The following is a 26,269-nucleotide window of genomic DNA, read 5'->3' as shown; positions in this document are numbered from 1 at the left end:
AAATCTCTGTTGACAAATCATCTCATTTTCTAATGGAAAATTAACACTTAAAATAAAATTTTAATGAATTTGCTTAGCCGAGTAATGCTATTTTGTAGATTTCATTGTGAAATAAAATAGAGGAAAAAAAATCTAAGACTTGGTCTCTATCTTCTTTGAATGATCGTGACTGGGAAAAATTTTGGTTCTATTTATTGCTGTTTTCATCATCAAGGTACACTTTTAAATACCTGAGATTGGTTTCTTACCTGTCCTTGCTTTTCCTCCTCTGCCCAAATAAAGCAGGTCATTATACTCCTTGACCCTAAATCTCCCCCAAGTACTCACCTTGAATTGTTGAGCCTACACCTGAGGGGGATGAACTGTCTGTTTCACTGGGCATCCATGGAGCTGCTAGGGGAAGAATATATTGGAAGAGTCAAGCTGCATAAGAGTTGTTATTTTATTGTCCTTTCTTGACCTTTACTTGAAGTTAGTAATTTATATAAATAATAAAACAAAAAATATTATTAATGCATATAATTTATATAAGTAATATATATAATATATATATTATACTTATATACTATATACTTATATAATATATAATATATATTATACTTATATACTATATACTTATATAATATATAATATATATTATATATATAGTATATACTATATACATATATATAATATATATATTATACTTATATATAATATATAAGTAATTTATATAAATAATAAAACAAAAAATATTATTAATGCATATGTAAAGTAAAATCATTGAACTACGCTGCAGCATACATAAGAATGTCCCAAAATAAAGCAGGAGTTGAGGGAAAACTTGTGATCTAGATGTCTCCAATAGGGAAGGTTTTGATTATTGCCACTTAGAAGCAGGAAGAAGGAATGGAAGGAAAACACTAGGAGAGGTTCCTTTAGCCACAGAGAGTGTGTTGTAACTGTTCTCTTGTCCATCCAATGGGTGGGAGAGAATGAAAGCCCGGCTGAGTTATGGTAGCCCTTTGTTGAGAAAAGGTGCCAACAGGACTTTGAAGACCTTGGTAGAACACGCATGAGGGAACAAAATAATTTGTATTTGTGCACAAGTTGACATTCTTGTTTGGCTATGAAAACTGAACTGTGTCAATATGAATTATCAGCCCCCTATGGTCATAGGCCACGCTAGCTGCTGTGTGAGTCGTCTTGATGGATTCAGAAGCAAACCTTCCCCTTGAGTCGATGGCAGCAAACTCAGGAAGTACCTATGGCTTTTGAAGTAGATCTATCGACTCATTTTGCTTAGTTCCCCATCTCTGGCAGCAAAGTTCCACTTGTTGGCAGGCTGTGCATTTCAGGCCTATAGTGTAGTGTAAAGTAAAATAGCTATAGTCGCACATAGTTGCAATTGGTAGAACAACACTATGCTCATTTATTTAAAACATTAGCATCTACGATTTTCCAAGTTAAGTGTCTTCTTGTGTGTCAAGACCAAAGCAAATAAGCAAAACCAAAGCAAACATTAAAAAAAAGTCCTTAGTCCTCCTCTTTCCTGGTTCCTCCCTGGGTGCCAATGGCAGTTGAAGGTATATTATCAGGCCCTTCAAAGAGGTGTGGCCACATGCTCTCCAGGGATGGCTTACAGTGCAGTCTGCCATAGCTAATTCCACTGGGGGGGTCACCCCAGAAATAAGGGGGTTTTGCACGCAGCTATTTTGAGTGTGACTAGATCAAGGAGACATTCTCATCTTCAGTACAATTATCTGACCCTGCACAAGTGATCTTGATTAATTTTTATTATTGCTGTTCTAGAAAGAATACCAAGGTCAATAGGTGATGATGGACTGAGCCCTTTGTTAAAATCCCATTTTAAAAGGCTAAGCCATTAAGTTAGGGATTTGAGTAACAAATAACAACAACTAATTAAAAAGAAATTGGGACCAGGACTGGATTTAGGTAAAATTTGGAAGAAGGCAAATTGTTCCAGATAAGCTTACAAGATTTTTTTGCCCAATTTGGTGCCTGCTTTACTTATTTTTAGAGCTTGATACTTTATTTTTTATCTTTCAAAGTCTGTTTGTAAGAAAGGATGTGATAAATTAATTTATGCTGAGATATAAATAGTTGAACAAGTAGTAACCCTTTCAGGGAAGTGGGTATTAAGATTCTTTTTTCCATTTCATGTTTATCATCAGCAAGTACATACAGACCATTTGTAAAAAACAACAGTTTTTTCACCAAATCTAGAATGCCAATCTTTTCTGGTCAATATTGATTTTCTTCAGGCAAAATAACCAAGCATAGCACAATTTCAGGAGATGGTGATACCATCGGCATGATCTACGCAAATTACAAAAATGGTAGGACTTAAAATTATGCAAATTATTTGCCATTTCATAAATCTTCCTTTTTAGACTTCTAGGAATTTTCCAAGTGTAAAAAGACTCCTCAGAAAATGTGTGATAAAATTAAACATAAGAATCCATTTGGAAAAGCGAAAGTTATTTTTCTAATTTTGGCTTTAAGATTTGTTTTTAATCTGTTAAAAAAATATAGTGGGGAGTGTGTTGAGAGAGATGAAGAAAAAGGAGCTTCCAGTTGATGGATTCAGCATGTCTGAAAACACTTAGGTAATGTAAAGAAAAAACTTTAAGAGCGAGAATGTATTATACATAAGAGTCTTTCAGCGAGACAAAGAGATGAGCAATTGTTGTATCAATTGCTCCCACAGGAAAGAGGTCTTCCTGAAGAATACTTACTTATAGAATCCTCAGTAAGATAGAGTTGGCTACCTCTAATGATTCATCTCTCACTAACATAATACTTTTCTAAAAGCTCATCCACTTTATCATTTAGATATCCAATCTTCAGAATGTGTTCCACATTGGCTACTCCATCTGCCATCCTTAAGTTTCTTTGAGAGTCTCTCGGCAGAATTATGTTTCTACTCTCTTTTAATTGATTGAAATATTCTGTGTTCTTCAAGCCACCATTATGTGTGTTAAATACATGAGTTAATTCTCCTTTAAATCTTTTGAGACTCCATTTGAATCAAAATCCATGAATAAACACTACTTTGACATTTGGATGATAAATCCCAGCTTGATGGATAACCTTCTCAAGTACATCACCATTATCAGCCAAAAATATGAACACAGGGATGTTGTGTTTTTGGAGTTTTTCAAATAAATTTTTATATTCTTCCTTGAACATAACATCGGATTCTTCCATAATTGATTTAAATTTAGCACTGGGAAAAGCTTGTTCAACAAGGAACCTATGTGCCTTGGCATGTCTTTCTACCATAAAGGGATATTTTTCTTCTACGGTAAAAGCAGAATCAATTTTGACAACATGGTATTTTTCCTTAGTTGCAAAAACTTTCTTGACATTCATTTTTGCAGCCGGTTTATGGTTGTCAATAATATTATGACATGTCGGGCACCTTTTCCCTTTGCAGGAAAACCTACTTAGTGCCATATCAAAGTCCATAGGTACCTGAAGATAAACTGCTACTTTTTTGATAAAGCTACAGATAATTTCTATTATTTTTGTATGGTTTTTGATGTAAGTTGAACTTCTCTGAAATTTGGGCATCATTTTTGCATGTACATTTTTACATTTACATTTACCAAGACTTGTCTCAGTTATCCAATCATCCTTAAGCCATTCTGAATTCTTCTGTCCCTGATTTTGTCCTGAAACAATGGCATGGGTGGCAAGAAATACTCAGAGATGCAGGGCTTGGATACAGGGATCTCAGTGATCTTGGTTGTCTACCCCCTCTTCCTCTTCAGGGTAAATATGCACTGGGACAGCACCACTCCTTATACCAGGATGCAAATGTTGGCACTAATTACCATGTTTGTTCTTGTCACGACCACTTCGTCTATAGATGAGACCCTCATGCTCTTCCTGACCATGAAAAAAGATGACACTCATGATCTCTGGAAAGGCAGACTTGTGTGCTATCTGTGGAGAGACCCATGATGCCCTCAGAAATTGGCATTTTAACAGAAGATAGAACTGAAAATCAGAGAAACAAATCTTTAATTTGTAGCTGACCTAATCAGGACCTAGGTAACAGAATGGGAGGAGGACAGTGTTTTACAGAAGAGGAAAATTGAATGAGAAGTGATCCGAGACATATAAGGTTTTCGAATTTGAGGACAAGAGTGGCGAATTTAGAGAATCAGCATCATAGCCAACAGGGAACATCAAGACTGCAGGGAATATTGTGCAGCCTGAAATAGGAGCAGGGCCCAACACTGTTGTAGATTCTGGCATTGCTATGTCCTTGCCATTGACCCTCAACCCCTCAACTCCAGCTTCTCCATCCCCTCTGCCTATGGAAAGTAGAAGGGGTTGCTATGAAATTATTCGGCACAGTTACCAAAAGCCTGAAAAGAACCAACCAGGATCAAGGACAGAGAAAACAATGCACTTGCAAGATTTGCGAAGAAAAGTACATAAATTTTGAAGAAACAGGAATGTTTGGTCAAAGAACAAAATAAAGACCCTATGTGAAGTCATTAACAAGTACTCTGAGGCCCAGGTGTGGGTGTGTGTGGGTGTGTGTGTGGCCATGCACGTGTGTGAGGTAATGGTGAGCTTGTTGATTTTGTTAATGAGGCAAATTGGAGGCATAGAGGCCCGTGGAGATGCATATCATTTTTCTGCTTGTCTAACTTAGACAGACTGACTGAGTTTCATGTGGCTTTAGGCTCCACTGGACCCGATGGATGGCAGGGAAAACAGAAATAAAAAAAGTAATCAAGCTTCACTTTTCTGCTCCATGGCCTGATCACTTGAATGTCAAAATGCAAATGTCTCAGGATGTTATTAACCTTATATATTTTGGGCATTTAGATAGTCAGATTTGGTATCCCCATTTCATAAGTGGTTCAAGTAAAATACACATTTCTGTTCCAGACTGTTGGAAACTTGGAAGCTGGACTAGGATTAGATTCTAATATTCTCAAGTGGATAAAATGACAACAAAAGAATATATGAAAACATATACTTATAAATTAGTGAAAATGCAATGCACTCACAATCTTCTAGTGACATCCAAATATATATAAGCTACACAAAATGCATGTATAAGCAAATATCCCATTAGAATGTGTTCGGAAATAGCAAGAGCCTTAGAAACAGTGTTGGTGGGTTTATTTCACCAGAAATCCATCCATTACCATTCTTTATCTGCCTGTGAACATTTCATAAATCTACTGAAATAAACATACTAGAAGGAAAAAAAATCCTATTACCAATGCCTGTCATGAATCTTGGCGAATGCATCATCTAATATTGGATGTCACATTACGGTCCAATCCAACGAGTAGAAACATGTTTCAAAAATAGTTTGGGAGTGAGCAATCAATGTTAACTTGTCGGATCCTAATGTGTTTTTGTGAATGATTATAAATAGAGCAACTCACTGTAGGGAATTTCTTTCTCTAAGCTTATGGATTAAAAATGGCAACTAGTAAACAAGATATTCTTATTTGCATAAGTAGGAATGTGGGTTTTCACTGCTGAGAAAATTTTGTTTGTTGGGTTTCAGAGTCCTTTCTTAGATTTCACATTTTCTAAGGCTCTATTATGGTAAGAATGATAAAGAGATGTTTGAGGATAAATGAAGTTTTCAGGTGGGAAAGGACAGATGATATGGAGAATGGCAATAGTTCATTTCATTATGAAATCTTAAAAAGACCAAGAATATATTTGTGTAAATTATAAAGCACTTTCCTGCACTCCTGGAAACTTTTAGTTTTCCAGTTTCTGGGGCAGAAAATACTTTGGGTAGCCTCTATGTTTCATAATGATATGATGCATGGGATGAACAGGAATTATTTTTTACTCTGGGCACACATAATATTGTAATAACAATTTAATTAAAGCAAACAAAAAGTTCGAAAACTCCAATTAAGTGATCTTTTCTTTTCTTTTCTTTTTTTTGGAGAGAAAGAGAGAGAGAGAGCATGAGTGGTGGAGGAGGCAGAGGGAGACAGAGAGAGAGAGAGAGAGAGAGAGAGAGAGAAAATATTAAGCAGGCTCATGTTCAGCACAGAGCCCAATGCAGGGCTCCATCCCACAACCCTGGGATCATGACCTGAGCTGAAATCAAGAGTCGGACGTTCAACCAATTGAGCCACCCTAGATCATTTCTTTTCACCGTGTATGTATGTATTTTCTTCCCTGTCTTTATCCACATGTACACAGATTCTTTCAATTGTTCAAGAAATATTTGCTGAGCACCTATTGTATGCCTGCCATGGCTACAGTCATTATGATACTACAGTGAACAAGGCAGGAAAAGGTTTAGGTCCCTATTCTTGTGTATCTTACATTTCAGTATAATTTCAATAAAAAATCAAATAAATAAAATAAAGGAAATCATTAGACACCAAGGATTATTCTGAGAATGAAAGTATGGGATAATTTATATGTAATTATAGCATAAATTTAAGTTGGAGTTCAGCTTTTTCCTATAATATTGTCCAATAATCTTTTATCAGCATTGCTACATAATTTCCCCCATAACCAACAAGTATTAATTCATTTATCTATTCAACAATATTTGTTGAGCACCAACTATATACCTTAGGCACTGAGGATACAAGTAAGCAACAACAACAAAAAAGATCTCATGGACTTAACTTGTATTATACTATCAAGAATCAAGGATGACAAACTAGTGTAGGTAAAGGAGAGTTTCGTCAAGTTCATTAGAAACTTAATTTTATGTTAACACCATAGAAGATAAATGTTAGTCTATTAAGTATGGACTTTCATCCCCGATCTAAGATTTTTAATTTCAATTTATATCTGATGGGTAAAAATTTTCCAGCAAGTACCCTTGTCTATACAATAAGATGTACTGGCTAGCTTAGCACAGTATGGCTATTGTTTGGATTGGCTTCATAATATTGCATTGAATTATGATCTCATCTTATTCCATATTCTCTTATTATTGGACATATTTTTCCTTAACACCCTCAGACCCCTACTCACACACACAGATTTTTGGACTATTATAATAAATTATAAACATTATGCCTTCTTCTTGTCTCATTCCTTGTATGCCCTTTGCAAAGCAAATGCTGTTCTGAATGCTATGTCCATTATTCACTTGCTTTTACAGTTTTTAAGTATTTATCATATATTATGCTTAAGCCACATGGTGTCTGGCTGTACTTGCTTTAAAATTTTATTTAAAAATATCATTCCATATATTGTCACCTGGCATTTACTTTTTTGACTCATTACAATGTTACTAAGATTCATTCATGCTGTTGTATGTGGCTGTCATCTACTCATTTTTCATTGCTCTCCAGTATTTTATTCTAGGACTATGCAACAACTTATCTATTCTCTTGGATATGGCCATTTAGGTTATGTATAGTTTTTGCTATCAGTGTTTTCCCTGACATTTGTGTACACATCTCCTGGATACGTATACTAACGTGTGTGTTGGGGGGTGGAGTATACATTCAGGAGTGGAATTGTTGGCTGATAGGGTATGAAAATGTTTGGCTTTAAAATATCATGTCAAAATGATGGGAAATGATGGTACCAGTTTATACTTTCACTAGCAATATATAAGAAATTGGCAATTTCAGACTTCTTAATTTTTGTTGATTGATTATATGTGAAATGGCTATCTGATTCTAGTCTTCATTTGCATTTCCTGATTGTTAGGTTATGCACCTCTTTGGATGCTTTCTAGCCACCGTGGTATATCTTTGGTGATGTGCCTTTCTGCTCATCTTCTAATGTTTTTGCATTTTTCAAAATTGATCTGTAGCCATTCTTTATATACTCTTGGTATAAAGTCCTGCTCCTTTGTCAACTATGTATTCTTGATCAGTTTTCAGTGATCAGTTATATAATGTGGCAAATATCCGCTCCCACACGATAGCTTGCCTTTTTTTTTTTTACTTTTGCTAAGGTGTCTTTTGATGAAAATAATTTTCTTAATTTTATTATATTCTAGCTTTTCTATCATTTTTATGGTTCGTGCTTTATGTCTCTTTTTTAAGCCCTTCCTTACCCCAAAGCCAAAAGGAAGTTCACTTTTATTTTACTACATGCATTAATGTTTTGCTTTTGACATAAAGATCATATACACCGCGGAACTTATTTTTCTGTCATGTGCATGGCAGACATATATTTTAATACTTTTTTTTCCTTATAAATAATCAATGTTTCCGGATCCATTTGCTAATTGCCTCTTCTTTTCACAGGAATGTGCCACGCCACCTCTGGTTACACTTATTTGTGGATCTCCGGGGGTGCTCTGTCTTCTGAGCACCTTTCACTTCTTGCACTTGGGCACTGAATTCACAGGTGTCTATTATATTAACATATATACTAAAAGAAATACATTACACTAAATTAAATCATGCACGGACTAATGGTGAAAGTGTGTCCTGAATTAAGAATTATGCTTAATCCAAATGTGTGCACCTGAAGTCCACAAAAGAGATCAAATCAATAACTAATGCGACAAAGAGCAATATCACACATGTTCCTTTTTGCTCTTCGATTAATTTCCTAAGGACAAGTTCCCAGCTTTTTGCTCTTCGATTAATCTCCTAAGGACAAGTTCCCAGCAGTGAGATGACTGAGCCAGTGGGTATCAAAGACTTTTAGAGACTTTAAATGTACAACTTAAATGCTTCCCTAAAAGAGACACACACCTTCACTCTTTGTGCAAAAGGGCCTAGTAGCGAAATCCAGAGTTCTGCACCAGCGGCCCCTGGGGGCTTTGCTGCAGCCACAGCCCTTGCCACTCGCCTACCACACAGACAGATCCTCGTCTTCTACCACTAAGAGGCAGTGCACTTCCTCTTTAGATCCTGTCGCTACCTGCCAAAGCAGCATCAGCACAGGCTGCTGAGAGGCAGCCAGATTAAATGGCCAGACCCTTTCTGTGCCTCACACTGGGCCCCCTCTTCTCATTGTCGTTAGTGATATGTGTACTCTGGATACGTCACTCTTTCCTCAGATACACTCATAGCCTGCTCTTTCGTCTCCATTAGGTATGTTTTTACTCAGATGTCACCTTCCTCAGTAAAGCCTTGCAAAACCACCCTATTTAGAACAGCAAGCCACCCTCACACCTGATTCTCATGGTCTCCCTCCGCTGCTTTATTTATTCCCGATCACTCATCACCGTGTGCCCGTCTCTCTTCCGCTAGAATTTGGAACTTAGCTCTGTTTTGTTCACAGATGTATCCCTGGCAACTAACTGCAGCAGTGCTTTAAACACAGTAGATGCTTTGTTTAGTGTTTGTTAATATGATTATGAACAGAGCACATAGTGGTTGTCCATTATAGGTGTAGGATGAATTAATGAGGTCCAGAAGACCCCAAGGGACTCACAGTCACGTGTGCAGTTTTTGGTATCTTTCCCGCTCGAGGTCCAGGAGTAGTTGAAGCCTTGGGTAGTTGCATTGGAGTTGCTGGCTGAAAGACAAAATTCTCAGAATCCAACCTTTTTTGTACAGCTGTAATTTGACTTTACTTTGATGTGCTGAATTTTTAATCTATGTGACTTTGGGGAAATCTGAAATTGAAAATATGCTTTCCTACACGGGAACACAGCTGGCATATTAAGCAAAAGCTCCGTAGTTTATGTTTAATGCCGACTTGTCACTGATTTTCTTTCTTTTTCTGTTCCTGTCACCAGCTCAGATCACTGGGAGTACTGTCAAGATTACTTTAATGTTATCTTAAAATTCCATGAGAAATGAGAAGTACAGTATAATAATTCACCAACCCATATTTTTAAGATTACAGTGATTGTCATATCAATATATAGCCACAATTTAGATTACAATTTGCCACTGAGCAACTCAAAACCAAAATATCAAACATTAAGTGAAAATTGTAGCCTTTTGCCCAAACCTCAACATTGTCATAGCTATACTAAAACTTGTGTTTTGTCTCTTTTCAGTCACATAAGGAAAGCCTTGCTGTACTCACTTTGAGGGATGGTATTTGGAGTCGATGTACCCACGTCTCCAAGGGTTGTTGATGATGTAGCTGGATATCCTATTTTGAAAACAAATTTCCCAAAGTGTTAAGGTATATACATTCCCATGTTTGATATGCCACTGTAATTAACAAGGGTGGCATGCAGAGCATGGAATATCAGAATCAGAAAGAACCTTGGTGAATACAGGGCCTACTGCCTTCATTTTATAAACGATGCAACTGAGTCCAAAAGGCATATGCTCGTGGCTACATACCCAATATTCAATATCATTTCTGTGATATTAACTCAGTTCTCCAAGTGTATCACATTCACACTTTCAAAATATGATGTTTTGGTGTCTTTTGTGTGCCAGGCTCCAGTCTACATTCAACAATGAACATGAGGTGCTTGTCCTCACGGAAATTACCTTGTACTGAGTTTTCACGATTGTACATATTTTAATATGCTCAATATGGTTACATATCTACATTAGTTCTTAGCTTTCAAAATCATCCCCATGTTCACAGTCTATCATTTCCCATTCTTCTCCTCTCTCTTTTCCTCCCAAAGTGAAAGACGAATTCATATTCATTTGAAAATACCTCAGGGGATGAAGCAAGATAGATTGAAAATGAAAAGTAACCAATCACACTCCATTTGAAAACATGGTTTATCTCTTGGGAAAACAAATGTTTAATGCATTTATTTTTGTGTATTTCTGCTTTGTTTCAAAAATATATTTAAGGTCGCATACATAAATACTCAATTCAAGAAGACAAAAGAAGTAGATAGAAAGGGAAACTAAAGCCAAGGAAAATATGGTTAGAAAAAGTATGTTAACCTCTGTCTAAACCTGAGTGCGGATGGTACACAAAATGCATTTCTTGATGTCATGTACTCTTAACAGATGTGGATCCCACATTTCATCAGAACTTTCTAGTAACAATGCCAAGAAATAAAGAGTATATGTTCTGCCGTTTGTGGCCATCATAACAACAGTCAATTTTCAAAAGAAACACAGCAATTCTTTTTATTATGATTAAAAAATAAATTTCTCACCTGTCTTTTAAAAAAGAATACTGTATACTGTGTATAATATTCTGAAAAATATCCTCATAGTATGGTGGTCAGTATGCTCATTCACCTGTAAGCTTTAGATAGTAGTGAATGGTATCCCAGCCTCCCAGGTACCTCAGCTCTGGCAAATCACATGCTTAAATAAAAAACATAGGTGGGGCGCCTGGGTGGCTCAGTCGGTTAAGCGTCCAACTTCGGCTAAGGTCACAGTCTTGCAATCTGTGAGTTCGAGCCCCGTCTTGGGCTCTGTGCTGACAGCTCAGAGCCTGGAGCCTGTTTCAGATTCTGTGTCTCCCTCTCTCTCTGACCCTCTCCGTTCATGTTCTGTCTCTCTCTGTCTCAAAAATAAATAAACATTAAAAATTAAAAAAAAAAACATGGGTAATCAAATCCCTAAAAAAAAAATACATGTAGGACACATTGATAAATTGGCCTCATGGTTTATGCATCTATAACTAATTTAGAGAAATGATCAACAACAATTGTTTTGCAATCCTGCTAATGAACACCAAAGACACGCTCTGCCCAAACTCCGTGAATAGTCAGATATGGGGAGATGCGTTAGAGGCTGCTTCAGATGGTGCCATATGAGGAACTAAAATGGGCAACAAGCATCAGGGTGGCAGAAAAAATGTTTTGAATACTGAATATGCACAGCTTCATTTACCCAGCAAATACTTATTGAGTGCTCAGTGTGTACGAGAATTGGGGATGACATGGAGAGAGAAACACTGCCCTTGTTCCCAGAGTTTAGTGAGAATAAAGGTCAGCGTGGCAGACTATCAGCTGACCACCAAGCCCATTCTTCTCTCTGGTGTGCATGAACTGCATCTCCTAGCTTCCTGTGCGGTCGGTTAGCTATGGCCATGTACGATGTCTTAGTCAATGGGACGTGAATAGGAGTGATGGTTGTCATTTCAAGGCCTGATGTATAAAACCTCCCATGTAAGATCCTCCATGATCTTCCCTCATGTACTATCAGATATTATGATGCAGGGAGGCATAGAAGCCCACGAATGAAAGGTGACAGAACTGCCAGAAACCTGGGTTCTTGAATGACTGTGTCATTCCAGCTACTGGATCACAGAATGAATTTGAATTCTATTTCTCTCACTGAGATGGCTCTACCTTTGTCCCTGTCTGCAGCAATTCCTTCGGTAACCTATTTTAAAATTTCTGTATTGTGATGTACTTTTAAAGTAACCTCATCTCCTTTTTAAAACAAGGCAAGGAAAAATTGCATAGAAGGATAGAAACGACTAGTCATAAGTAATCTTTGGATACTGTGAAATACTGAGAGATAGGTGTTTCTCCTAATTAATAGAGGAAGAAGAGGTGAAAGCAAAAGGGAGAAAGAAGGAGAAAGAGAAGAAAGACTCTATCCAGTTTTTGAGAAATTCTCAGAAGGACAAAAAGAAGGATCTCTTTACTCTGGGACTCAATTCCTCATGTAGGAGAGAGTGAAACTTTTATTGTTGGTGGCAGTCTATTATCTCACCTCCCACAGACCAGTATCATTCATTCTTCTTCCTTCCTTCCTTCCTTCCTTCCTTCCTTCCTTCTTTCCTTCCTCCCTTCCTTCCTCCCTCCTTCCCTTCCTCCCTCCCTTCCTCCCTCCCTTCCTTCCTTCCTTCCTCCCTCCCTTCCTTCCTCCCTCCCTCCCTCCCTCCATTCCTCCTTCCTTCCTTCCTTCCTTCCTTCCTTCCTTCCTTCCTTCCTCCTTTACTTCTCCCTCCCCTCTCATTCTGAGACCTAACCTCCACAGAATTCACTGAGTGATTACATAAGTGAAAGCAGAAAGGAATGGTTTTAAAGTGGTGATATGATAACAATGGTGATAATAATGATGAAGAAAAGAACTAAGAGGTAATCATCAGAGACCTTTGTATTTATTTGTAGGCAATATTGCTGTTACCTAGAAATCTCAGTCTAATAAGCAACTGCCAATCACATTTTAAAATACCTCTTACTTACAAGCAATGGACACTTTCCCCAGCCAGTGATTGCCCATACTGACCATTAGCTCCACGTGATTTAATTCTGTCAGGAATCAGTGGAATCCTGATGACATGGGATAACGTGACTGAGAATTTCATGTGTATTAAAATGACTGGTTAAATTTCTTTCCTGGAGAATCAGAAAATAATGTGACATAAATCTTAGCTTACTGCAAGTTTACTGCAGGGAAAGGAGAATTCATTCATTCCACTGCATCTACATGTTGTTCTTGGACCACGTGAGAGGAGGAACACTGACTGCCCCAGGCTCACATGCCACCTTGATCTTTGTGTCACTGTGTCTCTTGCCTGGCATACATATCAGTGCAGCTTTATGCTTCCTCTCACAGGCCTGCAGAGTTTGTTGAGGGCTGAATGTGTGCCAATAAGCTTCTGGGAACAAAAGGATCAATGACACCCCGTCATAACGCTAAGAAGTCCAAGCTCATTTCAGTTTTATTGGTCTCCAGCTGAATTTGGTTTGGGTCTTGGCCTGAGGGTCTGTACCTGGTTGCACAGGTTATTGAAAGCATGATCCCTTTACCATGAGACCCTGATCCTCATGTGCAAGTCAGAGCTGAAGCCATTTAGAAAACTATCTAGTACTTTAGGTAAATTAAATCCCACTCACTCCCCTTGGCTTTACACTATGCTTCAAGGCCCTTTGGCATTACATGACCTGACCTCCAACATTCTCCATGTTGTTATCTCCTGCTACCCCCTTCCTCTGTTCTGTCACTTATTGACCCAGCATTTGGGAGCCTCTATCTTCCAGGCATTGTGCTTGGGACTGGCGGCACTCCTCTGGAGTTGAAGTTCAGAGGATATGGACATCAACCAAAGAATCACAGAAACCAGTCCAAATATGAGGACACATGAAAGAGGAAACGGCTTATGCAGAGTCTCAGGAAGGCTTCCCTGGGGAATGTAGCAGACTCGAGTGGGAGCAGGGGAGGGGTGGTGGGAGCCTCTAGGCAGAGGACACAGACAGTGCAAAGACCCCGTAGGCGGTCTCACGCACTGTTAGCAATAGCAACGTGTGGGACGTGTCTATCAGGGCTGGGCCTTTGTAAGCCCTCAAGGAGGGTTTGTTCTGTGTGATGAACTGAACTGAGTATGAGATTGTGAGCCACTGCTTGTCACAGTGCACACCCATGGCCTCAGCCGCAGAGGACAGTGATCAAACTGTGGCCCACTAGTGGCAGAAACACTGCTTGTTTCTCAGCGTTGTTTTGTTTGGCTGTTTTTGCTTTTAGAAGAAATCTCTTCCTAGGGCCTGGCCTGGAGATCCATAACTGTAAGAGGACATAATTGGCGGTCTTTTGACATCAAATAGAGCATTTTAAAAGAATTCTATTTCTATTCCTCTTAGCCAAGTCTTTAAGATTCATGTTGATCATGTATTTCAGCATGTGAATAAAGCAGTTTTTTTTTTTTTTTTTTTGTCTTTCTGTTTCAAGGTTATATTTATACTCATAATAGAGCAAAGCCTCTTCAGCACTCAATACTTGGTTCTATATTATGACATACTGTGTAGGCGAGTAATATGCCAAACCCAGTGACAGAGTTGTTTGCTTTGTTTGCTGGTTGCTTATATGTTCTTCAGTTTGAATGCTTATTGTTATTAAACCTTGCAAGTATCCAGAGATACATAATAATAACCCATGTTTCAGAAAAGAAGAAGGGGTTTAGGAGAAAAACACTACTTTGTGCAAAATGTCTTGCTTATATTAATTTGAAAACTGCCATGAGGTTAGATGAGAAGTTTCAAAACTTCCCTAGCCCATTCCTATTTCAACTTAAAAATGTTTTTCCACGGAAATTAAAAACTACCCCTTTATGTTATCACTAGAAATTCAATTAGGTTAGAAGACAGCTCTAGTCAGTTCTGAGTTAAATGGAGGAGACAGAATCATGTTCTTTAAGAGCTAATTCTGGTTGGCTCCTTGTGACATTATGAAACAGAATGGAATCTCTTCATCTGGACTCCTACCATCTTCCTGGTGACTGTCCCTCTCACTGCCAGAGAAGGGAAACAAAGGGAAATGCTGGAGGTCTCATGGAGGGTTAATTTGGGGGAAATGCTGAAATATTTTCCAAACAACTTAAAATTTTAAAGATCATTTAATATGAACTTACTCTGTATCAAATGAGAGAGACAGGTGAGCAGTCGTTGATGCAAGGTAAGTGGAGGATAAAAGTTAAAATGGTAATTAAAAAAAAAGAAATTGTGATTTGGTCATTGTTTCCTCCTTCAAGGAAATAAAAAATACAAGTAGAGGTCTTGATTTATTTTAAGATGAATTTTCTTTGCTGGACTCTTGTTTTGATCATGGCATGCCTTTCCAGACTGGCTTGTGTGGGTCTAGCTTTACAGTTGTTCTTTATGCATTTACATATTTGATACTCAGAATAACCATATGAACTAGATAATACTAACTTCTGGTTTTTAAGGTGAGGAAACAGTATTTGAGAGGTAAAATGACTTGTCCAGATTACACAGCTAGTAGTCAGCAGAGATAGGAACTGAACTCAAGCCTGTCTGACACCAGAGACTATACTCATTCCACTCTGGTAGACTTATAAAGTATAGTTGGCCTTGCTGCAGAACCAGGGGGTAGCTCTGGAATTCAATCATGGTCCCCAGCACACAACCTCCCAGGATAATTGATAGTCTGTGTGTCTCTGCCATCATCCTCTCTCAGCCTCCCATTGTAAGACTGCCCTGTCTTCAAGCCCTGACCAGGTGCCATTTTCTTTATAGAGCCTTCTTCCGCTCTCCCTGAAGCCTTTCCTTTGTTAATCTCTTCCTCCTCTGTGCTTGAAAAAAATATCCTTAAGCTCCAGGATATTTACTGAGTTATCAATACTTACTTACAGCCAGGTGTTATCACTGTTCTAGGTGACAGAGATACCTCAGCAGACAAATCAGACTGAAAAAAAAAAAAAAGGCCCTTATGGGATTCACTTTCTTGTGGGGACAAGCTAGTGAATTCTACAGGATGCTAAAAAAATTCTGTGGAGAAAAATAAAGCAGGGAAAGGGGACTGGAAGGGAGATAGAGGAGGCTACAGTTTCGAATTAGGTGGTCACGGAAAGCCTCATTGAGAAGATGACATTTGAACAAAGATTGGGAGAAGATGAGAGTGGGAGCCATGTAGATTTTGGGGGAAAGAATTTTCTTCTTTTTTTTTTTTTTTAAGATTCCAGATGATTTTTTTTTAATTTTTTTTTCAACGTTTATTTATTTTTGGGACAGAGAGAGACAGAGCATGAACGGGGGAGGGGCAGAGAGAGAGGGAGACACAGAATCGGAAACAGGCTCCAGGCTCTGAGCCATCAGCCCAGAGCCTGATGCGGGGCTCGAACTCACGGACGGCGAGATCGTGACCTGGTTGAAGTCAGACGCCCAACCGACTGCGCCACCCAGGCGCCCCTGGGGGAAAGAATTTTCTAGGCAGAGGGAAAAAGTAAAAAGGCCTGAGGTGGAAGCAACTCTGATATGCTGTGGGAACAGTGAGAAGGCCAATTTGGGTGAAGCAAAGTGAGCAAAAAGGAGAGTAGTGGAAATAAAATAAATTGGATATAACATGAAAACTTTCAGGCTAACTTTGTCGATATTTGCTCTTCCTTACCACCCATTTTCTTCCTCCATTAATGTGACCATGATCCTGGTGGGTTTTATTTACGTAAGTATCCATCTCAAGCTGAAGGAGACACAGAATTCTAGGGCTAGATTATTTGTTTTTACTAAAACACACACACACACACACACACACACGCACGCACGCACAACTTAGACAAAGATAAGTTGTGTGTGTGTTTTAATAAATACCCAGTAGTGAGATTCCTGGATCGTAAGGTAGTCCTATTTCAATTTGCAGGGGAACTTCAAGTTTTCCACAATGTCTGCACCAATTTGCACTCCCACCAATAGTGCAAGAGGGTTCCTTTTCCTCTATATCCTCATCAATACTTGTTTCTTGTGTTTTTGATTTTAGCCATTCTGACAGGTGTAAGGTGATATCTCATTGTAGTTTTGCTTTATATTTCCCTCATGATGAGTCACATTGAGCATCTTTTTATGTGTCTGCTGGATATCTGAATCTTTGGAGAAATGTCTATCCATGTCTTCTGCTCATTTTTTTAGTTGGATTATTTGTTTCTTTGGTATTGAGTTGTATCAGTTCTTTATATATTTTGGATACTAACTCTTTATAAGATATATCATTTGCAGATATCTTCTCCCATTTAGGAGGTTTCCTTTTAGTTTTATTGACTGTTTGCTGTGCAGAAGCTTTTTATTTTGATGTAGTACCAATAGTTTATTTTTGCTCTTATTTTCCTTGCCTCAGGTTTTATTTTCTTTTTTAAATAAAAAGTGTATATATTTAAGGTAACAACATGATTTGATATACACATACATAGTGAAATGATTAGTATTGTCAGCTAATTAACGTATCACTCCTCACATAGTAACAATTTATTTTTTTGTGTGATGAGAGCACCTGAAACTTACTCTGACCAAATTTCCAATATTCAATACAGTATTATAATTATCATGCTGTATATTAGATCTCCAGACTTATTAATCCTACATAATTCCAACTTTGTTCGCTTTGACCAACATCTCCCCATTGTCTCTTCTTCCTTGCCCCGGGAATTACTGTTCTACACTTTGCTTCCATGTAGTTCACTCTTTTAGACTCTACTTATAAGTGAGATCATGCAGGGTTTTTTTCTGTCTGTCTTATTTCACTTAGTGTAATGTTGTCCAGGTTCACCCATGTTGTTACAAATGGCAGAATCTCTCTTTTTTTTTTAAGGCTGAATCACACACACACACACACACACACACACACACACACATACAATCTCTTTACCCATTCATTTGCCAATGGAAGCTTAGGGTGTTTCTATATCTCTTAGAGGTGACTGGTTTTCTTTTCTTTTTTTTTTTTTCTTTTCTTTGTGTATATACCCAGAATAGAGATTAATGGATCACATAGTAGTTCTATTTTTTTATTTTTTTGAGGAACCTCAAAAACTGTTTTCCATAATGTTTTTCATATTGTTTTCCATAATGGCTACACCAGTTTACATTCCCACCAAGAGTGACAAGAGTTCTCTTTTCTCCGTATCCTCACCAACACTTGTTATCTTTTATTATTTTCATCATCATCATCATTATTATTATTATTGGTAATAGTCATCCTAACAGGTGGGAGGTGATATCTCATTGTGGCTTTGAGTTGCATTTCTCTAACGACTAGGGATGTTGAGCATCTTTTCATGTATTTGATGGCTATTTGTATGTCTCCTTTGGAAAAATGTCTATTTAGGTCCTTTGCCTATTTTTAATGAGTTGTTTTTTGTTTTGCTATTGAGTTGAATGAGTTCCTTATATATTTCGGATACTAGTCCCTTATCATATATGTGGCTTAAAAATATTTTCTCCCAATGTATAGGTTACCTTTACATTTGTTGTTTCCTTTGCTGTACAGAAGTTGTTCAGCGTGATGTAGTATACTTGCTTGTTTTTGCTTTTGTTGCCTAGGCTTTGGTGTCATATCTAAAAAATCAATGGCAAGGCCAATGTCAAGGAGGTTTTCTCCTATGTGTTCTTCTAAAAGTTTTATAGCTTCAGGTCTTATGTTTAAGTCTTTTACTTTATTTTGAGGTGATTTTTGTGTATGCTGTAATTCCATTCTTCTGCATATAGACATCCAGTTTTCCAAACACCATTTATTGAAGAGTCTATGCTTTTCTGTTGTGTATTTTTGGCACCCTTGTTAAAAACCGTTGACCATATATGGTTGAGTTTATTTCTGGGCTCTCTATTCTGTTCTGTCAATCTATGTGTCTGTATTTATGCCAGCACCATACTGTTTTGATTACTAAAGGTTTGTAGTATACTGAGAAATCAGAAAGTATGATGTCTCCAATGCTGTTCTCTCTCAAGATTCCTTTGGCTATGTGACGTCTCTTGTGAATATAAATTTTAGGATTGTTTTTCCCTTCCTGTGAAAAAATACCATTGGAATTTTGATAGGGACTATACTGAATCTGTACATCACTTTGAGTAGCATGGACAATTTAACAATATTAAAATTTCCATTCCATGAACATCAGATGTCTTTCCATTTGTTTGTGTCTCCTTCAATTCCTTTCATCAGTGTTTCATAGTTTTCAGTGTACAAGTCTTTAACCTCCTTGCTTAAATTTATTCTTAAGTATTTTAGTCTTTTTGATGTTATTATAAATGTGATTGCTTTCTTGACTTCCTTTTTGGATAGATCATCATTGGTCTCACTGACTTTCTTTTAAAAGCTGAATTTTAAGGAGTAATACCGAAGAGAATTTTCAAATGGACCTCTTTGTACCTTTGTTTTAGATGAGGTTCCAGAGGCTAAGAATGATTTTATAGGGCAAGTCATTGTCACTTCTAAAGCAGAGTTCTGGACCACCTATGAGGGGCATGTGGAGTGTGTTCTGTTAACTATGGTCCATCATCAATCTCAAGACTTGATAGGGGCAGAAGTGCCCCAGGTGAGGATTTTTTAAAAGGTATATTTACTTATTTATTTTGAGAGAGAGAGAGAGAGAGAGAGAGAAGTGGTGGAGGGGCAGAGAGAGAGGGAAAGAGAATCCTAAGCAGCCTCTACATACTCAGCACTGAAGCACTGAGCCCAACACAGGCAGGGCTGGATCTCAAGACCGACCAGGAGATCATAACCTGAGGTGAAATCAAGAGCCGGACCCTTAACCAACTGAGCCATCTTAGGCGCAGTGAAGATTTTTTTTTAAAGAGAGTTGTCAGGGTGCTACGAGTCAGGTCCCCTCTCACGTGGGTGGTGGGTAAAAGAAGAACCTGCCCCCTTACCTTAGCTCAAGTGAAGTGTGGTTTCAAGAGAACTACTCAGAGCTGTTGGCCTACGTGTCCTGGAGTTTGGGATGAAGAGGACCAGTGCTTGACTCAGGCTAAAGAGACTACACTGGGAGCCTATGCTTGACTAGTAGTGTTGAGAAGAGAGATATGGCCCTGTTGGAGAAGAGGAGCACTTCCACCAAATAGGAGGCCAAGGGGCATGTTTTCTCAGATAAAACAGAATGCCATGGAAAGAAATCTCACCCAGGAATATCTGGAGGAGCAAACAGCTCCTAAGGGGACAGACCTCCAGCAGCTCATGGGCTATAGGGGGATAATAAACAGAAGCCTGGTGGAGAGGCAGGACCTGCATCCTGCATCAAGGGGACAATAGCCACGGGCCAGTCCCAAATTTCTGAGAAATTTGCCAGAGTGCCCCATGAGGTCAAGATGGCAATTTTTATTCTCCCCACCCACAGGGCACTTACATCAGATTGCAGTCAGCCTGACAAGGAAGGTCTTTTTCATCTACCGCTCTCTTCTCTTCTGCATGCTATGACCCCTAAAGCGAGGCCCGAACCAGGAGTGGAAGACAGGATTGAGCTGGACAATCAAAGAGACATTTTCTCCACCCTCCACAGACATAAAACACACAACCTCGCATCCCAGGCTTCTGCAGCTGAGGTACACCAACACACAGTGGGCAGAAAGGGAAGAAAGTTCTGGATCAAATTAGTTTTTGCAAGTTTTGACACTACATTTGTCAAGGCTTTTTAATTATTGACACAAGTCTGTTCTTGAGTCTGAAAGGGACCAGACAACATTTATGATATGAAAATCACCAAAAAAGCTTTCAGAGTCTAGGGAGAAATTATTCAACAGAGCTCATTTGGACAGGGAATAATGGGGAAAGGAAAAATCTTTTATTTTTCTTTCTTTTTTTTTTTTTTTTTTTGCTAATTTTACCCACTTTAGCTTATTTATTCAACAAAATGTAAAAGTGAAAGTTATTTGTAAGTTCAGGTTGCTGCTGTGATCTGGTTTGTCAAGCTCAAAGGTCCGAGACTTTGCCTTACTTTTTTTTTTTTTTTTTTTTTTGAGAGAAAGAGAGAGAGACACACAGAGCGTGAGCAGGGGAGGGGCAGAGAGATGGAGACAGAATCTGAAGCAGGCTCCAAACTTTCGAGCTGTCAGCACAGAGCCTGATGCAGGACTCAAACTCATCAACGGTGAGATCATGACCTGAGCAGAAGTGGAACGCTTAACCGACTGAGCCACCCAGGCTCCCCAAGACTTTGCCTTATTTCTATGTAAAACTGAATCTGAAAATATAATTTGTTTTTTCAGATAGTAACATTTTCACTTGACATTCTATTCTCTTGACAGTATCTAGCCACATAGCCACCTAGCCTTTCCTGCAAATGTGTTACTATACTCCATCAATGCACCTGCAGCACAAAGAGCCTTTAGACTCATAATGATATTAACTGGAGAACTGCACTTAAAAGAATATAGGCCATCAACTACATCTAAACACATGTGAGTTGGCTTCATCAAGCCCTAATGTCAGGATTATGTGCATATTGACCTTTACACCAGCATAAAGGAAATATATGGTGTGAAATCTTAATCTCTGCTCAAGACCCTTTGCCCATGGGAGGCAGATTGTTTGGGGAACGTGTGTTCACTGAATGGCTAAAGCAGTGTGTATTACTGGATTTCTGGTCTAGGAAGGGTTTCTAGGACCCGGTTGGGGGAAATGACAGGAAGCAGGACAGAGCTCATCACACATTGTGTCGGGTGTTTAAAGACACTCAATACTTTATGAAATGAACAGAAGAATAGGTCAACTGATAGTTTTTTTCCCCCAGAGCTACCTTGCTCCCAAGCAGGAAAACTGGATAAACAAATACTCAAAGTAAACTAGTCATCAAGAAGGCTACCCTTGGCTTATGGGGGATGGGTATGGAAAAAAATGAGAAACTCTTTAACAACTTGCAACATGAGCCCCAGGTGCAAGGTGGTTGAGAAGATGCAATGATGAGAATTTCCCAGGATTAAAGGAGAGCGCCGGAGTTTTGTATGAATTCTGTACATATCTCTGGGCAATGAAATTATATTATAATAATGTTGAAAAGGGAAGGATAATGGATGGAAGAGGATTTTTTCTCCAATTTATTTCTGACTGAGGAAATGTTAGCCCCACTTTTGGAGGCTGCATTTCTCAGAAAACACTGATCCAGAGAAGAGAAAGATTAATATAGGCATAACTGTCATGTTGACCTTTTCATATCAGCTATACCAGCTTCACACGGGAATGGATTTATTCAGTGTCTAAAGATATTTATTGAGCACCCATCCTGTACTGTCAGAGGCAGTAGGGCTCAGGCTCTCAAACTTGTCTGGGCTCCAGCAATTTTTCTGGATCTAGGGCTGTTTCTCTGACTTCAGTTAAGTTATTTAAACTTTTTGTGCCTCAATAGCTTCATCTGTAAAATGGGGATAATAATAGTGCCTGTAGCATTGCGTTGTTGGGCGAATTAAAAGAGATAATACATTTACTAGTTTAAAACGCTGCCAGGCACATCAGGGGCACTCAAATACTAACAGATATTATTAATATTATTGCTTAATACTATAATATAATTGGGGTAGTTGGTTAAAGATTTAGGTAATTACCAGGCAAAAAACTGGTATGATAGTCTGCTAAAAAGCTTTTATTTATCCCTCATATTTAGGCAAACCAGCCATGCTGGATCTTCTGTTGAAGTACTCTCCATTGCTGCATACGCCCACTCTAGTTCAGATCATTATCACTTTACATCGCTTAGAATCTGCATCATTTGGTCTGCATGCTCTACCCTTGCTTCTACCACTTACCATACACATCACCTCTATTTCACCCATATTTTTCACATACTCACAAAGCCACGGTGGCTCTTTGTTGGCATTCTGTTCCAGTCCAAATCCTTGGCCCTTAACTGAAGCTTACCGTCACCTGGCACCTCACCTAAGCAAGCTGTGCCCACCCAACGAGCACCGTCAGCACTCACCCTGCTTGTCTTCTCATGCCCGACACTCATTTTATTTTATATCTGTGCTCAGGACAATTGTCTGAAGATCCATCTCTCATCTTTCTTCCACCTGAGTCTATATTTCCTTCCAGCTCCCTGTGCAGACCTCCCTGATTCTGTCCTCCGCTGTTACCAGCAGTCCTCTACGTTGGCAGGCTAGCAAGCTTTCTCCAGAGCCCTTTCTTACTTTAACATCCAACATCTCGACCTGCGATTGATCTTGTGATCTGCTTCCCCCAGTGATCTACATTTGACAATCTTGTCCGATGGCATATCTTCTGGTGTCATCCCTCAGCCATTCTGACATGCTTTCTCATAAATCAGTAGTTTTGGTGCATCCCCTGGGAAGCTGCTGCCAACAGTCTGTACCTTTCAGTGTCTGATCCCCCACCCGCTAAGGATCAGGTGTGCTTGTCTGGAGAGTTAGACAATGGTTAGAATCATCCTGGACCTGGTATTTTATTCGAAGTGTTTGGGGGTAGAAGGATCTAGACTGTGAGGACCAGCTAAAGCTTGAGAGAAGGCTTAATATCAAAACCAACATCATCAGGTCCAAGAGTCATGTGCAGTCATAAAAAGAGGCAGAGCCAAAAGGCCTGTGGCTCTGTGGGCAGTGAAAGAGGATGCTAGGCAAGTGGGTCCTGCTAGATTGTAAGCTCTGTGCAACTGGGTCCCTGCTTGTATTGTTCATCACTGTATCTCAGCACCTCTAAAGTTCCTGGCACCTTGTAGGCACTCAATGTGTATTTGTCGAATGAATGAATGTCTTGAACGATTGCTGGAATTTCTGAGGCCTGTTCTCTTAAGTCACACAACCTGTAGCCAATTCCAAGTCAGAGTTAGAAGGCATAGAGCTCTATTCAGCAGTGGGAGTCATGTACTGCCCCACCTGAGATTGGTCAGGTGTCTCTGACTGTTCCATCCCACTGGCTTGTCTCATCTCCCCATTTAGCTTGTCAGCCTCATGTCTTTTCCTAGGACAGTGCTGCCGTTGCAGCTGGGACTCAGAAGACACCATCAGTTCAGGTTGAAATGCACGGGGCTCCCTGGGTAACTCTTACAGTTGGCTCTGAGTTATAAGGTTCTTCTCTAGTAGAAGAATATTGTTTCCATTACCTTACATTTGTTTAAAAAGTACCTTTTCGATGCAGAAGAAAAAAAAGATACAAACTGGATGTTTGCAGCAAGCCATGTAGCTTAATAATTATGACTGAATTATACGGTGCATTCCATCTTAGAATTTGGACTGAAACCATAGGCTTTTGAAGTTGGTTTCCATGACATGTTCCATCCTGCTTCCTTTCTTAAAGAACACAAAGGGTGGATCCTCCCAGCTTCTGAGACATTGTGTGATTTCACAATCACCCTCCAGATTTTCAAGACAAAATTTGGATTTTTCAGTAGTAATTCGGGGTTTATCCTAAGAAAATAAGTTTTATTTAGCTATAATGAGCCACTGATTTAACATTTTTTTGACATTTCAGACTGAAAATTGTTCCAAACATAATTTATTATTATTTTGACAGAGGTCCAGATTTTGTAAAGTGAGAACTAGCTACTCTTATTATACCTGAGCCTTGATCTAAAATAGGGTTTCTCCGGAAACTGTCTTGCAGTGTTGGTAGGAATGCAAACTGGTGCAGATGCTCTGGAAAACTGTGTGGAGGTGCCTCAAAAAATTAAATATAGATCTACCCTATGACCCAGAAATAGCACTGCTAGGAATTTACCCAACGGATACAGGAGTGCTGATGCATAGGGGCACTTGTACCCCAATGTTTATAGCAGCACTTTCAATAGCCAAATTATGGAAGGAGCCTAAATGCCCATCAACTGATGAATGGATAAAGATGTGATTTATATACACAATAGAATACTACTTGGCAATGAGAAAGAATGAAATCCTGCCATTTGTAGCAATGTGGACGGAACTGGAGGGTATTATGCTAAGTGAAATAAGTCAGTCAGAGAAAGATACCATATGTTTTCACTCATATGTGGATCTTGAGAAACTTAACAGAAGACCATGGGGGAAGGGAAGAGGGAAAAAGTTACAAACAGAGAGGGAAGGAAGCAAACCATAAGAGACTCTTAAATACAGAGAACAAACAGGGTTGATGGGTGGTGGAGGAGAGGGGAAAGTGGGCGATGGGCACTGAGGAGGGTACTTGCTGGGATGAGCACTGGGTGTTGTATGGAAGCCAATTTGACAATAAATTATATTAAAAAAAACAAAAAATAAAACAGGGTTTCTCAACCTCGGAACTGTTGACATTTGGACCAGATAATTCTTTTTTGTGGTGGCTGTCATGTCCCGTGCCTTACATTATGTAGCAGCATCCTTGGCCTTGGCTAGTAGCACCCTTCCCCCAATCGTGGCAACAAGAAATGGCCCTAGACACTGACAAATGTCCTTGGGAGGGAGAGTGGCAAAACTTCCCTGGTGAGACCCACTGATCTCAAACAGTCCTGAGGTTCAGTGTGGTAGGATCTTTTCTTAATGAGCTCTTGTGACTCTCCGGGATTTTCCCAACCATATCAGCTTAGTGTGACAATAGCTCAAGTAACATATGTTCCAGCTTTTTGATAAATATGTTTATTTGACTGTATTCTCCTTCCCTAATACTAGAACTATTTTATATTGCAGGTTTCTTAAAGGGAACAAATGTCTTTTTCCTTTCCTTGCATTTCTTCACAGAAATAAGAATGATGTTTGGTCTGATAGAAGCATTTTAATGTATGCCAACTAACCCCATGGAAAACTCACCTAGAAGAAATGAATTTCTGCTTTTAACTGACAGAATATTAATGTCATGAGGGCATAGTTGTTCTCTTTTCTTTCTTTTTTTTTTTTAGTAGTCTTTTAAGTCACATTTTTATTTATTCATTCCTTTATTGAAGTATAATTGACAAATAAAATTTTAAGGTATTTAAAGTGTACATCATGGTAATTTGATCTACACGTGCATTATGCAAGTCATGTTTTATTTTTATTTTTTTAATAATTTATTGTCAAGTTAGCTAACATACAGTGTATACAGTGTGCTCCTGGCTTCAGCAGTAGATTCCCATGATTCATTGCTTCCATACAACACCCAGTGCTCATCCCAACAAGTGCCCTCCTCAGTGCCCATCACCCATTTTCCCTGCCCCCCAGCCCCCGACCGCCACCAGCCCTCAGTTTGTTCTCTGTATTTGACAGTCTCTAATGGTTTGCCTCCCTTTCTGTTTGTAACTTTTTTTTTCCTTCCCTTCCCCCATGGTCTTCTGTTAAGTTTCTCAAGTTCCA

The 26,269-nt window shown here is 38.8% G+C and overlaps 1 protein-coding gene and 1 pseudogene across 4 annotated transcripts in view; both read right to left on the bottom strand.

Annotated features, from left to right (window-relative positions):
- The window catches only part of CD96 (CD96 molecule), a 95,549-nt gene that overhangs the window by 7,983 nt on the left and 61,297 nt on the right, over positions 1–26,269 (bottom strand). For 3 of the 4 annotated variants that reach the window (XM_042957254.1, XM_042957252.1, XM_042957251.1), the window contains exons 9-11: positions 9,973–10,041; positions 9,370–9,453; positions 328–393 (exon numbers count right to left, since the gene is read on the bottom strand). In XM_042957254.1, the coding sequence (XP_042813188.1) occupies positions 328–393; positions 9,370–9,453; positions 9,973–10,041 (219 nt within the window). The remainder of the gene's footprint in view (positions 1–327; positions 394–9,369; positions 9,454–9,972; positions 10,042–26,269) is intronic. The other variant, XM_042957253.1, reaches the window with a different exon arrangement.
- Positions 2,506–3,823, bottom strand: LOC102967494 (annotated as a pseudogene).

Source organism: Panthera tigris, chromosome C2, assembly GCF_018350195.1.
Source record: "Panthera tigris isolate Pti1 chromosome C2, P.tigris_Pti1_mat1.1, whole genome shotgun sequence".
In the NCBI taxonomy this organism is placed as follows: Eukaryota; Metazoa; Chordata; class Mammalia; order Carnivora; family Felidae; genus Panthera; species Panthera tigris.
The sequence above is the reverse complement of the archived record's forward strand: the minus strand, read 5'-3'. Positions and strand labels throughout refer to the sequence as shown.